Source organism: Haliotis rubra, unplaced genomic scaffold (genome assembly GCF_003918875.1).
Source record: "Haliotis rubra isolate DU_JTF1 unplaced genomic scaffold, ASM391887v1 Scf125, whole genome shotgun sequence".
NCBI classification, from domain to species: Eukaryota; Metazoa; Mollusca; class Gastropoda; order Lepetellida; family Haliotidae; genus Haliotis; species Haliotis rubra.
Genome location: NW_025765170.1, coordinates 2018932 through 2043400, shown reverse-complemented (window position 1 = coordinate 2043400; position 24469 = coordinate 2018932). Strand labels below are relative to the sequence as shown.

At 39.9% G+C, this 24469-nt stretch overlaps 2 protein-coding genes across 2 annotated transcripts; both read right to left on the bottom strand.

Moving 5' to 3' along the window:
- Positions 1 to 6484: 6484 nt before the first annotated feature.
- Positions 6485 to 9288, bottom strand: LOC124266367 (28S ribosomal protein S17, mitochondrial-like). Its single transcript, XM_046701181.1, has 2 exons — positions 9083 to 9288; positions 6485 to 6933 (listed from the first exon to the last, which is right to left on the bottom strand). Exons 1-2 carry the CDS (start codon positions 9194 to 9196, stop codon positions 6685 to 6687), a joined length of 363 nt encoding a protein of 120 aa, XP_046557137.1. The 5' UTR covers positions 9197 to 9288; the 3' UTR covers positions 6485 to 6684.
- Positions 9289 to 15188: 5900 nt separating this feature from the next.
- LOC124266366 (E3 ubiquitin-protein ligase MYLIP-like) lies at positions 15189 to 23700 on the bottom strand. Its single transcript, XM_046701180.1, is given in 7 exon segments — positions 15189 to 16824; positions 17113 to 17294; positions 17773 to 18032; positions 18467 to 18862; positions 19517 to 19620; positions 19622 to 19708; positions 23478 to 23700. Coding segments are annotated over 7 exon segments (1338 nt in total). The 5' UTR covers positions 23565 to 23700; the 3' UTR covers positions 15189 to 16602.
- Positions 23701 to 24469: the final 769 nt, after the last annotated feature.

Genomic DNA, 24469 nt, shown 5'->3' with positions numbered 1-24469 from the left:
TGTTCGATCTGTACCATTTCAAGAGGCAAGGAGGAAAAGGTTCGCCTGTATTCAATAAATAGATGCATACAGCTCAGCTCACAGGGCGCGGTGAGTCCTTGGATGGGTGACCGTGTCTGGCAGCTTGGGTTTTTAGGACTTCAGTCCTGCCCCGCAACGAGGTGAGGTGAGGTGAAAGTGGGTTTTACGTCGTACTTGAGAATATTTCGCTCATATGACGACGTGCATGTGTGTGTATGTGTATGTGCGACTGCTTGTACTAGCCCAGACTTAAATTGGTTTTATAGTGCTAGCCCACTGAGATACCATGCCGCAGTGAAGCATGAATACCCCACTCAGACACATTATACTGACTCCGAGCCGACCAGTCCTTGTTGTACCCATTAATGCCGAGCGCCAGGCAGGGACCAACAAGTACCATATTTTAACGTCTTTGGTATGACGCGGTCGGGGATCGAACCCACGACCTTCCGCTCTCCGGGCGGACGCTCTAACCACTACACCACGGAGGTGGTTTGCCCCACAACGAAGCGTGTGTGATACATGTGGTCTCACCTTAGGTAAGTGGGTTATTGTTCAAAATTGCCCGTGTTCACTCAGCAGAATATGGGTACCCGGTGGGATAAGTCATGTGACTATAACCTTCTACCGCCTAACAGGCAACTTGGATTATCCGGGGTAAACTTTGTGATGCGCCGTTGAACAGCTTCGAGTTGGATAGATACTAGGTTCCTTAGAAATCCATTATTTGAAGAATAAAAAACAAGCAAAACAAAACAAAACAAAAAAACGTGCAACCAATAAAAAAAAATGTCATAAGTCTAACACCACACATTATCTCACTTCCAATTATATTTGTTGTTTGATTTCTGAGCGAATTATGTATGAAATGGAAACTTGTTAATGACTGACTGACTGAGTTTGGCAATATTCCAGCAACATCACGGCGGGGAACACCAGAAATGGGCTTCAAACATTGTACCCATGTGGGGATTCGAACCCGGGTCTTCGGCGTGACGAGCCAACGCTTTAACCATTAGGCTACCCCACCGCCCCCACTTGTTAATGAAACACATCAACCTGAAAACAGTGCATGAGGCTAAAAATACCAACATGCATATTAAGCAGTGTCTTGTCAGTTTCATGAAGATTCGTCAAAGATCTTTTGTAACTTTGGGGGTGAGTCAGCAAATCAGTGTTGTGAAACCCTGCAAATATTGGGACAGTGAGTGAGTGAGTTTGGTTTTACGCCGCTTTTAGCAATATTCCAGCAACATCACGTCACCAAAAAATGGGCTTCACACATTGTGCCCATAGGCTACCCGCCATCCCCATGGGACAGTGAGAGTCCTACGCTGACACTAAGTCTCTGAAAATGTATATTTTGGTTAGAAACAAGTAACTCCATCTTCAGTGAATGAAATGGGAGATCCTGAAACAATTTTGGGGGTCCAACGTATTCATATCATGAAGGTCAAAGGCTGCATACTTCGGTTCAATTCCAAAATATCTACTATGTCATGTCAGTGTATATAATCAGCACCATTTAGTCCAGTTTGTGCAAAAGACTTTCGAGCCTACTAACACAAACATGGTTCTTAAAGTGTTCAGTAGTCTCTCACAGTCACTGAACCACATAATTTCCCCTGTTGCCAAGCCCTCCCTGCAATGGTAAAGCCCTAAATGAAGCAAGCCTACATTTCCTCAATCTCCAAACTCACTTGTGCTCCTTTCCAATTTAAAATGGGTTTATTTGTTACCATCAATATTTTATATATTTAAGGACTAAGCGTTAGTCTACGTTTTCAGTGAATCTCAGTTACTCCAAGTTCACTTTAGGCTGCACTAACAAGATAGATCACAATTTTACAAGACACAGGCTCCGGACTATTGGCTGAAGTCTCAAACTGCTTAATCACGTTTGACTGGCAATCTAACAAATGGTCGTTAAGTAGGAAAATATGCTCATTCATCATCGCAACTTCTTGTTTACTGAATGAAGCAACATTTCAGTTACATTATTACTCAGTTACATTGATATCAAGCTGGACATATTTCAACATTGAACATACATTTCAATCTCCGACTGAAACCATGAGTCAATGAGGTGAAACGGGGTTTAACATCGTATTTGAGAATATTTCGCTGATATGACGATGTGCATGCGTGTGTATGTGTGGCTGCTTGTACTAGTCCAGAATTTACAGTGCTAGTTCACTGACATACCATGGCGCAGATTGGCCGCAGTTAAGCATGAATACCCCACTCAGACACATTATACTGACTCCGAGCCGACCAGTCGTCGTTTTACCCCTATTACCAAAAGACAATCCAACAGAGAAACTATAGGCTGCCTTGTCTAGCATGGCACCAGTAGACAGTACAACAGAGAAACTATCAGCTGTCTTGTCTAGCATGGCACCAGTAGACAATCCAACAGAGAAACTATCAGCTGTCTTGTCTAGCACGGCACCAGTAGACAATCCAACAGAGAAACTATCAGCTGTCTTGTCTAGCACGGCACCAGTAGACAATCCAACAGAGAAACTATCAGCTGTCTGGTCTAGCATGGCACCAGTAGACAGTGCAACAGAGAAACTATAGGTTGTCTTGTCTAGTATGGGACCAGTAGACAGTACAACAGAGAAACTATAGGTTGTCTTGTCTAGTATGGGACCAGTAGACAGTACAACAGAGAAACTATAGGTTGTCTTGTCTACCATGGCACCAGTAGACAATCCAACAGAGAAACTATAGGTTCTCTTGTCTAGCATGGCACCAGTAGACAGAACAACAGAGAAACTATATGATGTCTTGTCTAGCATGGCACCAGTAGACAATCCAACAGAGAAACTATAGGTTGTCTTGTCTAGCATGGCACCAGAAGACAGTACAACAGAGAAACTATAGGCTGTCTTGTCTAGCACTGCACCCGTAGACAGTACAACAGAGAATTGGTTGTCTTGTCTACCATGGCACCAGTAGACAATCCAACAGAGAAAATATAGGTTGTCTTGTCTAGCATGGCACCAGTAGACAGAACAACAGAGAAACTATAGGTTCTCTTGTCTAGCATGGCTACAGTAGACAGAACAACAGAGAAACTATATGATGTCTTGTCTAGCATGGCACCAGTAGACAATCCAACAGAGAAACTATAGGTTGTCTTGTCTAGCATGGCACCAGAAGACAGTACAACAGAGAAACTATAGGCTGTCTTGTCTAGCACTGCACCCGTAGACAGTACAACAGAGAATTGGTTGTCTTGTCTACCATGGCACCAGTAGACAATCCAACAGAGAAACTATAGGTTGTCTTGTCTAGCACTGCACCCGTAGACAGTACAACAGAGAAACTATAGGTTGTCTTGTCTAGCGTGGCACCAGTAGACAGTACAACAGAGAAACTATAGGTTGTCTTGTCTAGCATGGCCCAGTAGACAATACAACAGAGAAACTATACGTTGTCTTGTCTAGCATGGCACCAGTAGACAATACAACAGAGAAACTATCAGCTGCCTTGTCTAGCATGGCATGGCACCAGTAAACAGTACAACAGAGAAACTATAGGTTGTCTTGTCTAGCACGGCACCAGTAGACAATCCAACAGAGAAACTATAGGTTGTCTTGTCTAGCACGGCACCCGTGGACAGTACAACAGAGAAACTATAGGTTGTCTTGTCTAGCATGGCACCAGTAGACAATGCAACAGAGAAACTATAGGTTGTCTTGTCTAGCATGGCACCAGTAGACAATCCAACGGAGAAACTATAGGTTGTCTTGTCTAGCATGGCACCAGTAGACAGTACAACAGAGAAACTATAGGTTGTCTTGTCTAGCATGGCACCAGTAGACAATCCAACAGAGAAACTATAGGTTGTCTTGTCTAGCATGGCACCAGTAGACAGAACAACAGAGAAACTATATGATGTCTTGTGTAGCATGGCACCAGTAGAAAATCCAACAGAGAAACTATAGGTTGTCTTGTCTAGCATGGCACCAGAAGACAGTACAACAGAGAAACTATAGGCTGTCTTGTCTAGCACTGCACCCGTAGACAGTACAACAGAGAATTGGTTGTCTTGTCTACCATGGCACCAGTAGACAATCCAACAGAGAAACTATAGGTTGTCTTGTCTAGCGTGGCACCAGCAGACAGTACAACAGAGAAACTATCAGCTGCCTTGTCTAGCATGGCACCAGAAGACAGTACAACAGATAAACTATAGGTTGTCTTGTCTAGCATGGCCCAGTAGACAATACAACAGAGAAACTATACGTTGTCTTGTCTAGCATGGCACCAGTAGACAATACAACAGAGAAACTATCAGCTGCCTTGTCTAGCATGGCATGGCACCAGTAAACAGTACAACAGAGAAACTATAGGTTGTCTTGTCTAGCACGGCACCAGTAGACAATCCAACAGAGAAACTATAGGTTGTCTTGTCTAGCATGGCACCAGTAGACAATACAACAGAGAAACTATCAGCTGTCTGGTCTAGCATGGCACCAGTAGACAGAACAACAGAGAAACTATATGATGTCTTGTCTAGCATGGCACCAGTAGACAATCCAACAGAGAAACTATAGGTTGTCTTGTCTAGCATGGCACCAGTAGACAGTACAACAGAGAAACTATAGGCTGTCTTGTCTAGCACGGCACCAGTAGACAATGCAGGAGAGAAACTATAGGTTGTCTTGTCTAGCGTGGCACCCGTAGATAGTACAACAGAGAAACTATTGGTTGCTTGTCTGATTAACAGGGGGAGATAACTCTTACCTACATCGCTACTAGCAGTGTTCCAATTAACTGAAATAATGGAAGATTGGTCGCAGTGACTAAACAACCAAGCAATCGATCACATTTTCTCATAATCAAATGCAAACGATTTTGGAACTACTGTTTAAGTGTTTGAAAAACTTGCCCAGGGAACATATCTTACAAGCTGTCAGGGCCTGAAAATGTGTTTAATTCTTTGTAAACTCATTTCACTTAATGAAAAGTCATGATTGAATATTTTTTGAAGACTCCAGGAAGTTGATGTTCATGACAATTTATATAAGTCATCACTTTAAAGTAGCAAGATGTATCATTTTAAATTGGATGTGACATTTGCAAATGAAACTTTAGGGTTCCAGATAAAAATTTTTTTGGGAGTACATACTCCTTATGTTTTCAACAGAGGAGTACTGGAAAACCATATAGAGTACTAATTGGACTTACAGGAGTATCAGTAATCTTGTGTTTCGTTTCTTATATGCACCACAACATTGCTACTCTTATCTAAACAGGTCAATAAACAATAAAACAATACTGTAAAAACAATATGTCTGTAAATGATTCTAAGACCGTACACCGTGCAACCAATTCCAAGCACCAATTGCTACACTGGGTAAGTTTCTTTACAATGCAGATTAGTCAACACCCACTGTCATTGCCAGGTAGTTTTATTGTGTTTCAGTACCCTGTAAAATCATAAAAAGCTCTGCTAAATATGGGGCCTTTCAGGGAAAGCCACTGGCAATTAGGGCCTCTTGGGGGAAATTAACACAGGCCTTTCATGCCCATGCAAACCCTAGTTACAATATATAAATCATGGGCGGATCCAGAAAGTTTGAAAAGGGGTTGGGGGTTGTTTTCGACCCCCCTGAACAAAATACGTATCTTCAATGTGGTCTCCAGTCATTTTCAAATGAATCCGCCAATACATAAATTTACCTTTATCATGAGCCACACATTTTAAAAGTTCTACTGGGGGGCATGTTTTTCATTACTATGGAATAGGTGGGAAGATATTTCAAATGAACAGTTTGTTTAACAGAACAACAAAATGAATAGTTTGTTGGCGTGAAATCAATAACATGTTTGTGGAAAATATCCAACAGTTGGATACAGTTGGAGAGAAAATAGGTTGGTCTAAAAAATAGATTGGTCTCTACTACCCTCCTCCCCAGCCCCCCCAAGTCAAATGGATGACTGCTTAGTGTAAGACGTGCATGATAACAAATGATTGAACAAATGTTTGGTTCAACTTAAAAAAAATAATACATACTGTTTTTTGTATCGAAATGTTGCCTTATTACATCCAGACTTTCACGCACAGCAAAATGTTCCAATCCCAGAAGGCAAATATTATTTAAATCATCAAAAATTGGCAGTTAAAAGAAGTAATATTTTCAAAAAGAATGAGTGTTCATTAGATGGACAGGTTTTTTGGTAAAAACAGGGTCAAGACTTATAAGGTATTTCACTGTTCTGTGAAAATCCAGGTTAGAATTGGTAAGAGGCAACTAACGGGATCTGGTTGTCAGGCTCGTTGACTTGTTGACACATGATATCGTATCCCAATTGTGTAGATCGATGTTCATGCTGTTGATCAATGGATTGTGTGGTCAAGACTCGATTATTTACAGACCTCAGCCATGTAGATGGAGTATTGGTGAATGCTGCATTAAACAACAAACAAAACAACAACAAAAACTGCTCTCTTGAAAACTTCTTCTTTCAACATTTATCCTGGTACACATTGACTGTTGAGGCAGATGACAAGAAACACATCATCTCATGAGAATCAACTAACATCACATGTCCATTCATGACGTACTTTAACACACATCTCCACTGTTATAGTTCATAAAGTCAAACACACACACAAATATGAAAATGTAAATCAGTAAATGCTTATCACGATCGTTCCCCTTCAATTTTCAGTTTCTGTAGTTCTCGTTCTGCTTCATCAATGAACTGTTGTCCTCGGCACCTGGTCCCAGTAATGGGGTCAACCACAGATCCCAGTTTGTAAACAATCTCCTTCACTTCATGACCCACTTTAGTTGTCATCCTCTCTGGGAGTCTCTGTAGCATCACAATGTCGCCAACATCTGTGGTCACTGACGTCTCAATGGCCCAGTGGTGAGTCCTCTTGTTGAAGTACTGAAATATAAACATGTGGAACTGAAACAGTGATGATCTGTTTGATTGGAATGTTTGAGTGAGTGAGTGAGTGAGCTGGCTTTTACGCCTCTTTTAGCAATATTCCAGCAATATCATGGAGGGGGACTCCAGAAATGGGCTTCACATATTGTGCCCATGTCAGGAATCAAACCCCAGTCTTCAGCAAGATGAGAGGAAGCTTTAGCCATGAGGCTAACCCATCACCCTGTCTGTTTAGAAGCTGGTGAGAAACAAAAAAGGCCAGTTACTTCATGGATGACAACTTTATTTTTATAGTGCGACATTTTGAAATAGATGCTTTCCAAAATGCCGCATTGTAACAGAATAAAGACATTGTCATCCATGAAAGTGACTTGCCTTTACTGAAACAGTAATTTAGATTAAACAGGGTTATGAATGATCACTGTCCTCACTAGTCTGCAAAAATGATTCCCTGAGTTGCCATCTTCTTCAGTGCTAGCAGTGGTGCTCCAAAAGGATATTTCATCAGTCCTTTTTCTTGCCATATATACAGCCAGCCTTATGTTCATTTTTAACGTGGGGTTGGGGTGGGGTGGTCAGGCTCGCTGCCTTGGTTGAAGCATGTCATTGTATACCAACTGTGTAGACTGATGCTCATGCTGTTGATCACCGGATTGTCTAGGCCAGACTTGATTATTTACATTTATTATGCCATATAGCTGGAATATTTGTTTAAATGATATGAATACCTATCAACAATGAACAGTAAAATAACTGACTATCACAGAGTTAGATTTTAAACAAGCAAGTAACCATAAAATGATATTTCTCTTAATGACAAAATATAAAAACAGCTATATAGTTCGCCAACAACTGGAGGTAGATCCCCATTTAAGAGACCATGAGGACTTTTGCAACCTACATTGCTACCTACCTGCTAGTTCATATGAATAAACTCGTATTCCAGCACACCTCGGTATAGTGCAAAGTCTAGTTATATGCTGGACTACCTACCTGCATGTTTTCATTTAGGATCTTACTTTTTATTCTAGAAACCAATCAGGGAGACTATATAACGTTGTTGTAGATTATCCCTGCTTATCGCAATCAGTTGAACAGGAACAACTACAGGGATACGGTGATTTCGTAGACTGAACCAGTTCGTAGATGCGGTGGATTCGTAACCCAGACTGGTTCGTAGACGGTGATTTTGTAGACGTGTATTAATAATTGAATAATAGTATATATTAAGTTTGATTTTTACTTAGAATGTGTATAACGAAGTTGTTATGCTTTGTTTTCAGTGATACGAGGCTAAGGGTAGATAAGGACAAGAAAGTGTGATAGAAGAATGATTTCTTCTTACCTTCTTGAGGTTTATATACCATAAGTGTTTGTACAGGTAAACTTTGTCGGCGGATCAGACAAAATTAGTCTACTCATCATAATTTCCCGACTGTTTTCATTGTTGTGGGAGGATTAACAGGTTTCACTGAGTTGTTGTGAATGTTAATTAGGAAGTGGTGAGTTGTTTTGATTGCGAAATACTCTGTGTAGGAGATGTAAGTGTTTTCTGCTACTTCTCTGCTGGTCTGCGTAGTTGAACGTTGAATGACGATACTTACCTAATACATATCTTTTAATTTTACACAACTGAATTTAATATATTAGGGGCCTATGATTTGTCGGAATTTGTCGGACGTGGACCGCTGTGAAGCATATTTTATTATTTTAAGCATATTTTCACCGCCGATCATACTTACCTGATATATTTTATTTATTTCACAAAATGCAAACACTTTTCGTCGATTTTCATCATCATTGAGGTTGAACTTTTCCCATTTTAATAACGTCTACGAATCCACCGCTCAATCCGTCTACGAATACACCGGATTTCCACGTCTACGAACCAGTCTGGTCTACGAATTCACCTACAGCCAAACTACATACGGTTTCGGTTTTTGGATTGCGGAATATGGACTCGTCCGTCTTTTAGGGTACCGGGTACGTTTCTGTATTTTGACTTTGTTTAGGGTACATATCTGAATACAGAAACGTACCTGGGGGTACGTATCTGTAGTACCTGTGCCGACAACGACCCCTTCAGCATTACTATCATGGTGTTGCCATTGAACAGTGATATGTTGTTAGCAAGAAATCTACTCACCTTGAGAAGATAACGGTCAAGTGACATTTTCAAACATCGCACTTTGACTGTGTCGGGTCGTCCGATGCCTCTTTTGATCACCTGTCCTATGACAATTGCTCTAGCGGAAGCCATTTTCCTTGAATCAACGTTCACACATGTATCAAATCTGCCGTTGATTCCTCTGCATGTGCTCCTCACCAAAACCGGAAGTTGTTTAAACAAGGGACGCTACTCTTGTCGGCTTATTTTATTTGCCAAACAAATTTGCGGTAGCGCGCATGTTCAATCTGTGCATTGGGTTAAAAGGTATTTTATTCAGCACATAAATCTGGATTGGTGAACAAACTGTTAAAATAAATGTTCGTGTTATTTCGATATCGATTCTGGTTAATGGTATGAAACAATATTCTTTAGTGTGAACAGAAATCCGATTTAGTCTTTTATGTTTTACGTAAATCATTGTTTTGCATAATTCATATGTCGTAGGCCAGCCGATCATGATTCTGAATCACTAAATATGCCTTCAAACTGCACCAATTCGTAAAAAACCGCGGACCTTCACAAAATGTTTGTATCCCATAACACTTAATGGTAAAAAACAATATTGTCAAGCTGCCGGCCCGGATTCAAGTTAGTTAGTGAGTGAGTTTTAGCTTTCCGACGCTTTTAGCGTTATTCAAGAAATATCAGGGCGAGGGACACCAGAAATGGGCTTCACACATTGTACCCATGTGGGGAATCGAACCCGAGTCTTCGGCGTGACGAGCGAAATCTTTAACCACTGGGCTACCCCACCGCCCCGCCCAGATTCAACACCGTTCCCCAGATAGCATTCGACGTTGGCCCAAAGTTGGCAATGTTGGCAAAACCATTGCCAACGTTGGGCCAACGTCTGAATGCTATCTGGGTCACTGTATATATTGCGTTTCAGCATACCAAACCTGTTCTGAAAATAGACACTTTTTGGACACATCTTAGTAGCTACGCATGAACACACGTGTTCAACACGTCGCCAATTACAGCACTTGCTAATGCCTATATATAACATATGACATTTGCTAGAAATATATATATACAACCTTGAACGTTATATATAGGTACGTACTGTTGTAATAGAGTAGATATACGAGCTCCTGTACACATTAACTACAAAAGACCTATAATATTCACGATCGAGACTTTTCATTTAAACAGTTATCTCTGCAGTATTCCATAAAAGGCGGTACTGAATTAAAAACAACAATAATAGATCCGTACTTACCAAATGATATGGCCTTCCTGAATGAATTGACCCATTTTGGTTTATTTAAAATTCGTCAGTAACATACGTGCAGCACGTGAATTTCATGACAACAAAGTCTGGCAGACGACAGATATTCACAATACGTGATCATGCTGCGTTGATGCGCGTTAAGTCGCAACATTCGGTCGGGCCACATTTCCAGGCAGGTTTAACTGCCAGAGTAAATGCCTCATTCCCATTGTACATGCTTCTCCATAAAAATCATCACTCCCAAAGCCATAAATTATATAAATTATGGCCAATACAATTCACCATGGCATTGTATGCACAGGGGTGTGTCACGCTTAGAGTTGAGTTGAGTTGGGTTTTGCGTCACATCGGCATTATTCCAGCCATATAGTGACGAGAACAAGCTTAGAAACAACGTTAGAAAGCAATATAGGTATATAGACCCTACACTAGTACTATATCCTTTTATATAATGATCTATATACCTATATGGCTTTCTAACGCTGTTTCTAAGCGTGACGCGCCCCTGTGATAGTTTGTTGATCCATTTTGATCATCTCCCATTTTGATCATCTCCCACTTCTGCAGGAGATATTGTTTGGGTTAAATTTACAATGACAATATTTTGCTGACCATTGCAAAGTCATCATTTATCAGTTTTCACCCTCAGCCATTGACATTCATTGTCAAGACAAGTTTTCAAACAGAATACCCATGTTGATAATTTAAAATCAAAGGACTGAAAAGCTTATCGGCGTGCTTCCTCTTGAAATCCAATAGACCCGTGAAGACCCGGGTTAGAATGAACCTTCAGTAACCCTTGCTTGTCATAAGAGGCGAATAACGGATCGGTGGTCAGGCTCGCTGGCTTGGTTGACACATGTCTTCGGTTCCCAATTGCGCACGTAGATACTCATGCTGTTGATCACTGGATTGTTTGGTCCAGACTCGATTATTTACAGACCGCCGCCATATAGCTGGAATATTGCTGAGTGCAGCGTAAAACTAAACTAAACTCACTCACTTGAAATCCAATGGCTATTGCTTGTCATAAATACAAACTTCATTCTACTCTGGTTCCTGTCATAAGATCTCCAATTGCGTAGACCCATGCTCATGACGTCAGTCTTTGGATTGTCTGGTCAAGACAGCTTCATGTTTCTTGAATGCAATGAGTGGCATTAGACAGCACACACAAGATCACCTCTGCATGCATCTCTGCTCCTCCACATGTGATGTGATGATACATATCACTGGCTGATACACCCGTGAAGATCCAGGTTAGAATTGATCTTCAGCAACCCATGAATGCTTGTCCTAAGAGACGACGAACGGGATTGGGTGGCCAGGCTCGCTGACTTGGTTGACACATGTCATCGTATCCTAATTGCGAAGATCGATGCTCATGCTGTTGATCACTGTATTGTCTGGTCCAGACTAGATTATTTACAGACTTCCGCCATGAGGCCATAATATTGCAGGGTGCGGCATTAAACAACGAACCAACTAACCCTGGGTGATAATATATTATTATAGAGCTGATGTGACACAGACGGATGCTTCTGAAAATATGTTTCATTCAGCAGACTCAAATCATTTCACTTCTATATTCACTTGCTTTTAGCAATATTCCAGCAATGTCATCATCATCATCATCATCATAATAATAATGCATTTGTTTAAGCGCATAATGTCCAACCAGTGCTGTTCAGTGGCGCTGTGCAGAGAAAGTGGAGAAACTAGTAGGTAGCTAGAAAGAGATGAGTTTGTAGTTGGCTCCCAAATGCTTCCAGGGAAGATACTGATCTCAGTTCAACTGGTAGAGAGTTCCACAAAGCTGGCGCGGTACTTAGCTCTGAAAGCCCTGTCTACCATGGATGTTTTTGTTGCTGGCATTTTCAGGCTGACCTCAAGACACGAGTTGGATGATACATTTCTATGATGTCTTTGAGGTAAGCTGGTGAATTGATGTCATAGAGGGTTGAGTAGGGGATGCAAATTATTTTGTACTGTATTTTCTTTACTGGGAGCCAGTGCAGCAACCTCAGCACAGGGGTGATGTGTTCCTGACATTTTGTCCTGGTAATGATCCCGGCAGCTCTGTTTTATACAAGCTGGAGATGTTGGATTGCTGCTGCTCCTGACACAAGGGAGTTACGGCAGTCTAGGCGTGAGATGACGTATGACTGAACTAAAAGTTTGGATGTGTCAATGTCCAAATAGCGGCGGATGTTACCTATTCGGCGGAGATGAAAGGTTGCTGATCTTGCTGCTGTTAAGGCTTGTGATTCTGGTGACATTGAAGAACGGAAAACAACACCAAGATTCTTCACCTGGGGCACAGGGCAGATAGACCGATCTCCTCTCCAACTGTGGGACTACAATCGCCTATTTTGCGAAGCTGCAAATATCATGGTGGGGGAAAACCAGAAATGGACTTCACACATTGTACCCATGTGAGGAATCGAACCCATGACAAGCTAACACTATAACCATTAGGCTACCCCACTGCCCCATAACACAAGACAGACATGATATTAATACAATGAATGTTTATTCACAATGATAAAAATAACATGGCTATGTTTGAAATTGACAATGGAAAGCTCTGTGCAGAGGTAACCCGTTTGATTTGAAAATCATATATGTACAGTTCACTGAACAAGATCAAAATATAACCTTTAATAGATTTCAGTGTGTGGGATGCCATTTGGTTTCAACAGCTCGTTGTTAGCAATAGATATCCTTAGTAATATTCAATTGAGATCATGGTCTAAAAATATTCAAATAGCATCTGGAAAATCGGAGGAAATAGTGAAACAGGGTTGTTTATTCTTCAGAATTCAAATGTGAAACCAATGGATGTACCTTCAAACAGACACCCCTGTACAAAGGAATACCAGCATGGAATCAAAATCATGTTTGCTATTATTTATATTACAAATGTCACCATCACATTAGCGGTTACTATGACAATGCAAGGCATGCTTCACTTCCCAATTGCACCCATTCCCCTCAAGATTCCCCTCTTCAAATTTTGGGCCCATTGGTAAGTTACTCTTTTGGAATGAATTCAGGATACTCATATATTTTTATCACAACACAAATTTGAAGAGACCGAATCGGAGCACCTTGACTAGATCATAACTGACACTCAACCCAAACCAATGGTTTTGGGACAACATATCACATATATATATATTCTTAAATAATCTTAACCATATAACCGATTTTATATTGCTACGATTATTATTACAATATATATTAGTAATTCTGGTTCCCTCAAACGAACAAAACACCTTTGCACCACCAAACCAAAGCCTGATGGAAAATACCCATTCAAAATATGGATCTTTGCAATAAGCTGTATGGCATTTCATCTAAAGAGCTGAATTCAAACACCCAAGCTCATTCAGTTTTGTTAATTCCTCTGAGGTATGAAGTGGTCCCTAAGCTTATCCCACTGTTTTTCTTTCAAAGCTGATGGTACAAAGATGAGGAAGACATTTGATTCTCAAGACATCACCCACGATATGAAGCTGGTATGACAGCAAACGTAGGTCACATCCACATACGAAAGACTGTGGTACAGTGACACAAACATCATCTCCTTGATGTGTGTCCTGCATGATAATTCCACTATGTTACAATAAATACAGAATATGGAAAATAAGTTACAGAAAATCAAAGCTGTGCACAAACCTATGGCACATTTGCACATTCACCTGACACAATTACATCATGCCATTTGCAATTCACTTTTATATGTGTATCTTAATGTTATACTTATCAACATCTGCCAAGGGCCACAGGTGTAAATAAAGATTACTATTTTGGTCCTAAGCCTATGTTGAAAGTTATAATATAGCCTCTTTACAATTGGCTTGATAAGAACAAGTTGTGCAAGGCAATCTTGGCTACAACTTGTTTCAAGCCTTTGTGTAAACTATATTGTAATAATTTTAGCACTAATATAACTTTAAGTGTGTAAGTGTTGACAATTTTTGGGGTAAATACGACAGCTAGAGCACTGCTGTTTTCACTGATGACCTTAAATAAATACCCCACCAAATCTGAAGTATGGCATTTATCACTCACACCTAGTGTGCAAAATAGCCACTGGCCCGCTATTCCATGGCGAGTAAAATCCACTCGGGCCAGTATATCTGGCCCCACTGTCTAGTGAATTTTTATGATGGTATTTTACCTTTTCGTTATCTTTTGCTTAGTTTCTACATTCAAATTTCGGGCTAGTTTGTTTGCTAGTAACTTTCAGGCATAGCTAGCCCGACTGGCAAACAAAATTTGGAAACTACTTCGCACACTGCTCACACCAAAATTGATTTCAACATTTACTACAGTACTAAAATTTTAGACTAAAAGAAGGATCTTGTGTCTTCAAAAAAGTGAACATACCTCAAATTTCACTGATCACAAAACCTTGCTGCAAAACTGCTATCACAAATGCAGCCTTTTTATGCAGTTGATGGAACACCCCTATCACAATCTATAGCTTTGCATGCAGCTCCACATGATAAAATAACATTTCCTTTAGACAGACCAACTTAATTGGATGTTTTACAGGTTCTTCATACCACTTTATCTGTTTACTATGACTTAAATCCCAAAATTTCCAGTTTTCCAGAACTCTACTCCTCATCCCCAAATTTGAATATATAACATGCAACTATACTGCAGAGGCCAATCTTGACAATTCAAGTCCCACCAGTTAATTCTAAATGTTCAAGAGTCATGCTCATGATAGGAACTTGAACTCAGCTACTATAAATTTCAAAATATATACATGTATTTAACATGCCTCTGTTAGCTTCTATGAAATACAATCATACATCCGAGATTTAAAAAAAATAATTCATTTTTAAAATATGTGGGGTAAGAACTATGTAATTAAACAAGTAATTAATTTGGTCTGGCTTTACAATCTTTGTGAATTGTTAAAATCTATCTCTATCATTCAAAGATATAAAAGTTAAGTACAGTTAAAGAGTATTCCTGAGATGCACTGGCTTAAAACCAGTGCAAGAACGGTAACGTGTATAATGGAATGTTAACAGTTAACATAACTCAACACTGATAGCTTAAATATCACGTGTACATGTTAAAACAGTCTGCTGTTAAAAAGATTTTTGTTTCTAATAATCTATAAAATAACAGTAATATCTACAGTTCATAAACGCTGTAACGCATGGATCAATAAACATACATTTATCCAGTAAACAATGCCATAAATTTATTGTTTTGAAACTGAAATTTAACAACAGAATAGAGTTAAAAATATATCAGTCAAATGCCAGTAGCTTCATTTCCACTGGTATAACTTTGGATAAAGAAAATCTTTGAAATACTTTCCTTATTAAGCTTCATATTGTGAAATAAATTAGCATCATGGACAAGTACTGAATGGTTATCAAATTGATCCATACTGCTCCAAAAGGAAAGGATTTGATTCTCTTTGACTAGATTTTAACAAGGTAACATCAAGATAATATATGCTGCGAAACCTGTTACCATGGATACACATCCCCGGTGAACTACAAGGCCCCGCAAAGGATGTTTCAGGAATAAGCACATTGTAATAATTCCGTCATATTCAATAGAAAAATATTTAACCATTTTGTGACATGACAGTTTCATGGTTATGGTAAGCAGGGCTTCAGAGCACCAATTCCCAAACAAATTTTTGGAGTTACCCTCATTCCCATTATTGGACCTCAAGACCATAATTATTCACATCATCCTGAAGCTATTCTTACTCAGTCCTGCTACAGCTATTTTTGGCTTTGTGTTAACGTGGAATTTCTTATGTATCACAGATATGTATGGTTTTATGAAATGAAGCGCTAGTCTACCAATGATGCAATGATCTACAAGGGTTGTTAATGTAGTAATGAAGTCAGATCTGTACAATTCCAGACAATTTACAAAACGATCCAGTATCATCCACTGGATTCTGTACCAAGGATGACACCTACGGAAATTCACATTGAAGCTGTTCGTCATTTGTACGAAGGAACAGACTGGATATGTTTCCATCCTGCTTAAAGCAGGGAAGGCAAGTTTGTGCATAATGTCGAAATGTAATCACATGGTCCATTTCCACTGCTGTTATCCAAGAACGAACTCCAACGTTCGCACATCCTCGATGTCGACAAAAACATTTGATAAAACATTACCCGAAGAACCAGCTCCGAGAACAATATCACCGGGTTGTTGCATTGGCAGGCTGTCCCACACGTCCAGGCACTATTGGCGGGAGTTTTTCTCACTACAGGTGAGAGCACTGAGGCTCCAAGTGAAGGCCTGGAATGAAAATCCTTTGCACTTTGTCTATGGACGTGCGACACACTGGGCACTCTGTTATGTGTTGTGTACACTCGGAACAACAGATCACGTGACCACACGGACAAAATGTTGTTGAGATTTGTCTGTCCATGCACACTACACAGCGGAGGGAATCTTCAATACTAGCTAGCCGGGCTCGCAGCTCCTGAAACAAGATTCAATATTCCTGAATGTCTTGGATAGGTGACATTTAGTCTTTCGAGAATTCACTCATAAGTTATCATGAAATCAAAATAATAACAGCCAGCAACAAATTCAGAACAATTGTTAAAAATTTCATCAGCATTCTAGAAGTTGGTGAGTCAATAAACGATGTTAGCATCTATTTAAAAACATCACACTTTGTAATAAACAAAAGTTTGTTATCCATATGCTTTATTAATTTCAGACCACTACTCTTTTCACAGTCCGAATCACTAGTATTCCATCTTACCTGGCACTCAGTTCTAACAATGGCATTCTCATTGTTATCACAGACAATGCTTTCACGACTACGCCGAAGAGGTTCGGCTCCATTCATCTTTTCACCATCTTGGTTTGCAGTCCACAGTTTCCTTCTTGCGTGGTCATAAGCCTCTCGACATGTACGTCGAATGTCAAAGATGTACTTCTTACCTGAAAAAAGCACAACACAATGAAACTTGATATTATTCTTAACTTTGTGTTCTAAAAAATCAGGTGTTTTTTCTGTAGTGTCCTCAACATATATCTCAAAAAGTATACAACTCAGCATCTCACCCCATCCCAAATATATCTAAAAATATTTACTTTTTATTGACTAGTCATAGTGACTGGTGGCCTCAAAAAGATCTACAAAGTTTTACTAAGTGTTACAATGGAGTAATATCCCATGGGATGCATTTCTTGACATCACCCAAGCAATCTCTCCTGTGGAAGCCAGGTTTGGACGATAAATATGAATATAAAATCAGTTGGACCAAGGATCCACAAATCTAACGTCAAAATACCCCAAAAATTCAATGCGTTTCATGTGTGTTAACTTAATGATTATCACTAAGACAGCTACATTGCTCTTGCAACAAGCAATCGATTCTGGGGGACCTATCCTAACCCAGTGTACATCTGTACTTACCCAGTGAAGTATTTTCATTGAATATCGAGCAGATTGTTCCTTTGAGGTCTCTGCAGAACTGTGTGGACACATCTTCCCGGACTGTGTCGCAGCGGTAGAAGGAATGCATCTCCGTCACACAGCGGTACAAGGCATTGGCAGCTTTGCAGGTTTTGAACCGAAACACAAGATGGATACTTGGCTCTCCCTTCTCATCGAACACTCGGAGGATAACTTTCTGATCCATATGGGTTGCCATTTGGATTAAGGCATAAGCAATCCTGAAATGGAACAGACTTGGTTAGAGGTGATTTCTATGATAATATAACAGAACGTCTGTTAGAGGACGAAACGTGAGACTTTGAACAGTACCATATTCATCATGTAAGTTGGACCACTTGCATCCCACTTGTAAACTGATTATTTCCTTCAAAGTTGTTTTAGCATTTTGAATTTATTAAAATGTTTTCTAGGGATGGGATGGACATTGTGTGAAAGAGAATAACACTTTCAAAAAAGTCTTCTTTCATTTGGAAGAGTTGTCACTTTCAACAGGAAGTGATTTACAGAGCTATCAAACCTGAACCACACCATGAACAGCCAAAGCTTCAACCACTGTGCTATCCACCAGGCCCAACTCCCCTCTTTCATTCAGAACTAAGAGTCTACTAGTTGTGATTCATTAGTGTTTAACCATGCATCAACCATCACCTACCTATCCATCTTGTTTGTCTCGACATTATACATGGACAATCCTTCAGGTCCAACTCCAATCTTGGTTGGCTCTCCAGATGTTCTCTTGGCATCATGGAACTCTGTACCATATGTAGGCAGCTCGGACACCTCCTGAAGTAAGTGATATTCTGCGTTCACCGCCGTCATTCCCCGGAGTTCACAATGTTCCTCATACACCATATTGAGGATATCCTCCGTGGGTTCACAGAGTCCTTGCATCATCTGCGTGTACACATTCTGCTGGAAGGAGTTGGTTGTTGCATCCCCGTGCTCTGCCTGACACAGCAGGGCCAACATCTTCACAGCCTGAGGTGTATCTGTTAATTCATATTTCTTGGACTGCAGTTCTTGTTTCACTTGTAGGTAAAAGTGGTGCCTACAAAAGACAAGTCATGACTTAAAATCTTGAACAAATGACATAGTTGACTAAATCTTGACTGGCTCTGAATGAGATACCAGCTGCGCAATGTACTAGCAGTGAATTCACAAAACAAATTTCAGACACACACAATGTAAAAATATCAAGCTTTCTTTCCCAATCTCTACCCTTACTTACAAGGACAAACTATCTAAGAAGAAATTTATCAACACCAAAATGGTTATTTAGTTTAGTCTAGCACCTAGTTTCTTCAGAAGCATAACAATAGTGGATGAACTTCTTATTATTAGAGCGACCCTTCAGTGTAGGCTTCACACCATTATCAAGCAAGTGATTCACAGAGTACTTCAGGATAGCAATCAGAACTAGTTTGTATTTCATGAAAGGAGTACATCGTGTGCACATAGTATTCCAGTCATGGTATTGCGTAATAGCTGAATGCTATAAATGGCAAAAGTGACTGAATCCAGGACAATATGGATGACCCAAAAGCACAGACCAAAGGCTAGCACACACTATGGATCCTGGCTTAAGGGCAACCAAAACATACCCCCTTGTCTGGACTAAAGAGTGCAACTGTGCTCACGGCAAATACTATTCCCCTACCAACCAGGTGACCTGCCGTAAGAGTAGGACTCTGTATTGACTTACTTTGTTTCATCCTGAAGTAAGTAGTGGGGTTCCACAAAGAACTTCACCCGGAACATGAAGCGATAAGGAGGGGCTCCTCCAATCTGATCGTCGATCCGATTCCGTCAGGTTCAGCCATAACGTCTCCCCTTTACTGCCTCGGTACTGGAGCCCAAAGTAGTCCTGCTCGATGATGTGAAGTTGTTCACTGACCTGTAGAGGATAACACACTTTAATATTGTTGGCATGCTGCAGGATTCAGTCAGTAGAAATGTATCTTTCAAAATTGTTCACTTACCTAAATTCATATACATAATCTTAAATGTTATTTACCCAATCTACACAAACAAGATCAGCAGTTCCCATACTCACAATTACCTTCTCAAAAACTGTTTTTAACATTACAATAATGTCAACTTGGTCCAGGGTGCAAACCCTTCTCAAATAAGGGCTTTTCCTTGTGCCCAAAATGAATAAAATATGAACAATTCATATGAACATCAGCTAAATTTAACTCTGACCTGTGGTCTTCTTTAAGCTAACACAGTTCATGAAATACAGTTTCCACACATAAAATGATGTATTCTACATGATCACACTCAAAAACTGAGCAACCCACAAATTTCAGGAGCTTGAGAATCCATTAGTGTTGAGGGGGGTGAAGTAGCCCAGCTGAAGACCCGGGTTCGATTCCCCACATGGCTACAATGTGTGAAACCCATTTCTGATGTCCCCCGCCATGATATTACTGAAATATTGCTAAATGCGGCGTAAAACTAAACTTACTCATGAATATTGACTACTGGAGCAGAAAATGGACAGGGTGAATGCAGTGTTCAAAATAAGCACCTTCCCATTAGGTAGAGTTCAAACTTTCAAATTTCAAACTTGTACCATTCTTAATGTCTCACAGTATTGCATGTCACATTAACCTGCAGTCTTGTTACCTGAGGGCCTAAAGAACTTATTCAGGGCCTGCAACTACTAAAGTCCATGGATCTTGAAAGCCAGCCATGGCAAGTCTTACAATAAAACACAGTGTGACTGACTACGCCATGTATACTCTAGGTTTTGTGAGATGAATTATGTCTTCTTGTCCAAGGCCAAATTGTACTTGTATGATAATTTTTTTTTGATACAACAATCTGAAATAGCCACACAGGTAGGAAGTCAAAGAATTTAAAGACATAACCATGACAATTTACCTCTACTTACACCCATGCCCAGCTGGTGACCTCACAATTTTGTTCCAGTAGAAAGACAAATCAATTGACCCATAACTGTACGATGACTAAGTTTACTATTACTGTAATTTCAACTAACTGATCAGGTTCACTGTCAGTTCACCTGTAGTAACAGAGACAAATAAAGGTGTCTCAAACCACGATACTTTCTGTTCCGCATGATGTACGCCTTGCGCTCTCTGCTGAATATCAATAAACGGTAATGAAACACACACTACAGTCAGTTGTATAACTCACAGTCATGGAATGAAATCTCTGACCTACTTTTGGAAATGATAACACAAGCTCGGACAATGATGTCGAGAATGCAGCTGTCAGACTTTGCTCAGTGCTCTCGCGGGTCGGTCAACAAGTCTTTCCTCTAATCTAGATATAGGATAACTTACTTCCTCCGTACTTCAGACACTCAGTGCTGTTTAATGGTGTTAAATTCTGATCCTTCAGGTTCTGATGGGACAAAACGAGCCCACATCTAATGAGATCTGTATACTTAAATCATATAAAAGACCTCCTTTCCCCACTTTCTACAAATCTTTGATCTTCATAGACACTTCTTACAGTGAGTGAGTGAAAAACTGCTTTTAGCAATATTCCAGTAATATAATGGCTGGCAACACCAGATAAGGGTTTCACACACTGTATCATTTGGGAAATTACAACCCAGGTCAGGTGGTGACTACTATTTATTTTACATACGACAAAAGCCCTCTCTGTATGAGAGCTAGTGCGAGACCATGAACCACATTATTTCCCCTACTGTAATCATGGGGTTCTAGTCAAAAGGGCCGAGGTTAAAAGTCAAATGGACCGAAATGAAAGTCAAAAAGGCCCTCAAAAAGGCCGAAAATAAAATTTTCATAAATTACATAGTAAAAAAGTGTAAATAGTGTTTAGTTTGTCGTTGTTATTTTAAATTGAATTTGAACATGAGACGCAAATGTTTTCATTGTGAAGTGTCTTGACTCAGTTTCACGACTAATCCACGTGGGAGGTTTGTTTTTGTTGTAAGTTTTTAATCCAAATCTAATCAAAACATGCGAGTCTAACGTTTTTATTGTAAAGTATCTCGACTCAGTGTCTTAACTAATGAAATCTCCAGAGTGAATGCCCCAAGTGTGTTTGAATTAACGTGTGTGAATTATTAAAGAATGAACTAGTGTAAATTATGAACGAATGAACTTGTGTAAATTGTGAACAAATGAACTTGTGTAAATTACTATTACATTATTTTTGTTAATTATGTGAACTATATTTATTGCCATTACATGAAAACTTGGCTACATGCTTGGCTATTACCATGCCATTACCATTTTATTAATGTTATGATGATATTATGTTTCAATGCCATATGTGTCAACAAATAATGTAAAACCTTTCTCAACTTTTTTCTGTTCAGGCCATATGACTAGGAATAAGGCCCTTTTGACTTTTTGTCACGGCCCATTTGACTTTCACCTCGGCCCTTTTGACTTTTTCCATCGGCCCTTTTGACTTGGCACTTCTCGGCCCTTTTGTCCTTCGGACCATTTGACTAGTTCCCGTAATCATGGCCCTAAAGCAAGTCTAGATTTCCTCAGGTTCAGTCTGAATTTCCTATCTGACTGGGGCTCCTTTTCAGTTTAAATATTACTATCACAATTACTAGTATATATATTCAGAGACTAACCAATAGTCTATATGAGAGAGAGCATGTTGTACTCCAACAATATAATCACTGAATAATACATAGGTCTAGTATCCACTGTACATCCTTAGTGTACTGTATGGGACTGAAGAATGGGCAGTACTTTGTGGCATTAATTTAGTAAAAGAGACCATGTAAAATAATCCACTTAACCACAACCAATATAAGAATCTCACATCAAGGTAACTATCTAACACATGTTAGAATATATCATTATCAATACAGTATATGTATATCTGTATAATGGTCATCCCCAATGGAGAGTCAAGTTACATCACATCTTTTATCAAAACATATCAATATTATTAGAATTCATAATATACTATTTATATTCATTAGCATTTTTCATTAATAGTAAATTGACAACATGGATCTTGACACGTCTAAAGAGTTTCACATATGGGGTGTGAACTTGGTAGATTATAAACATGTTATCCATACAACTCTAATCTTCCTTTCACTATTCTATGTTGAACCAATATTCCAACTAACTTAAATCAGGTGTCCAGAAATAACATCAACTAAAGATCTTTCATCATTTCAAGTAGCTTTTATCTGACATTTTGCATACTGATGACATGTACTTCGTGAGGATGGGCACACTACCACTTAACAGACAAAGCAATTTCTCCAGGTTCAATCCAGAGTGGACTTTGACCCTGCAACGGCGGCCATTTTCGCTCGCCGACCAGCTGATGGCAAACAGCTGATGGTTGTCAACATTGCCGGCGAACGAATATGACGGCAAAATTTATTGAGAGATACTGAATAAAATATTTTACTATCAATAATCAAAGTCGAATGGTAATGAAATTGAGAGCTCTTCTCTACTCATATGAATATAAAAGCGAGGAGAAATCATCAAGTGGTTGCGCTTCTGCCCGTGACTCATTGAAGCGTGACGGATTGTGATTCTCTAACAACTACAAAAACCCTCTTTAGCTGATTTGACGAGAAATCTGTGGACGTCAAGTTATCCAACGTCAAAAAAGTTGTATATGCGATTTTGAACAGTATTTGGGATACGTCATTTGTTGCCGGGAAACTAACTTACTTTATCGAGACAGTCTTGGCCGTCGGCGCGCGGATCCACTTCAACTTCCAAAACAACGGAGTTTGGTTGTGAGACAAAGCACAACATGGTGAACTAATTCCTTTCCACGCTAACTTCGATCTCTTCTGGCTGGCATGGTTCTGCCAGGGTCCCTAAATATCCCATAGTCTTACTGTGAGCCTTGCAATAAACACTCAACAAAGTGTCGGCCCAAGGCATGTGAGAGTCACGTGCCAATCAACCAATGAAAACGCCGTTAACAAATTTGATCCAATGGTAGCATTCGTTACAAAACGGGCGGAGCTTGAAACAATGTCAACAAAACAGGTTGACACTGCAGTGAAACTGCACCGAAGAGGAACCACGTGAAGCATGACGAATTGCCTGGGGGTATTAAGTAATTTAACCTCTTTGTGTGATTTTACGGGCTGTACCTATGTTATGGACAAAATATATTCAACCCTACGTCCATTGTTTGACCAAGACCTCCCTTGAAGGCACTTTGGGTGGAGTAATATTCTGCTCAATGCTTACCGTCAGCAAATCTTTGTTGTCAGTGTTGCTGATGTCATCGATAAACACAGTCTCTTCACTTCTGACAGCCATCCCGGTAAACAAAGGATACAGTGAAAACTTATAAAGTTATGTAAACACATCCGGGTGTTACTTTCATAGACCCTGTAGAAAACTGAAGTTGTTTAGTTATCGAGCAAAGGTCCTTTTAAAAGGACAGGCGTTTTTTCACTACATAGCTTTTTTTAAGATGTGAGTGAGTTTAGTTTTACGCCGCACCCAGCAATATTCCAGCTATATGGCAGCGGTCTGTAAATAATCGAGTCTGGACCAGACAATCAAGTGATCAACAGCATGAGCATCGATCTGCGCAATTGGGAACCGATGATATTAGTCAACCAAGTCAGCAAGCTTGACCACCCGATCCCGTTATAGTCGCCTCTTACGACAAGCATGGGTTACTGAAGATCGATATTCTA

Bases quoted from the DNA above. Each gene is read 5' to 3' on its own strand.
- LOC124266367 (XM_046701181.1), bottom strand. From the start codon at position 9,196: ATGGCTTCCGCTAGAGCAATTGTCATAGGACAGGTGATCAAAAGAGGC. The intron at 6,934-9,082 runs GTGAGTAGATTT...TTTATATTTCAG, and splicing joins TTGACCGTTATCTTCTCAAG to TACTTCAACAAGAGGACTCA.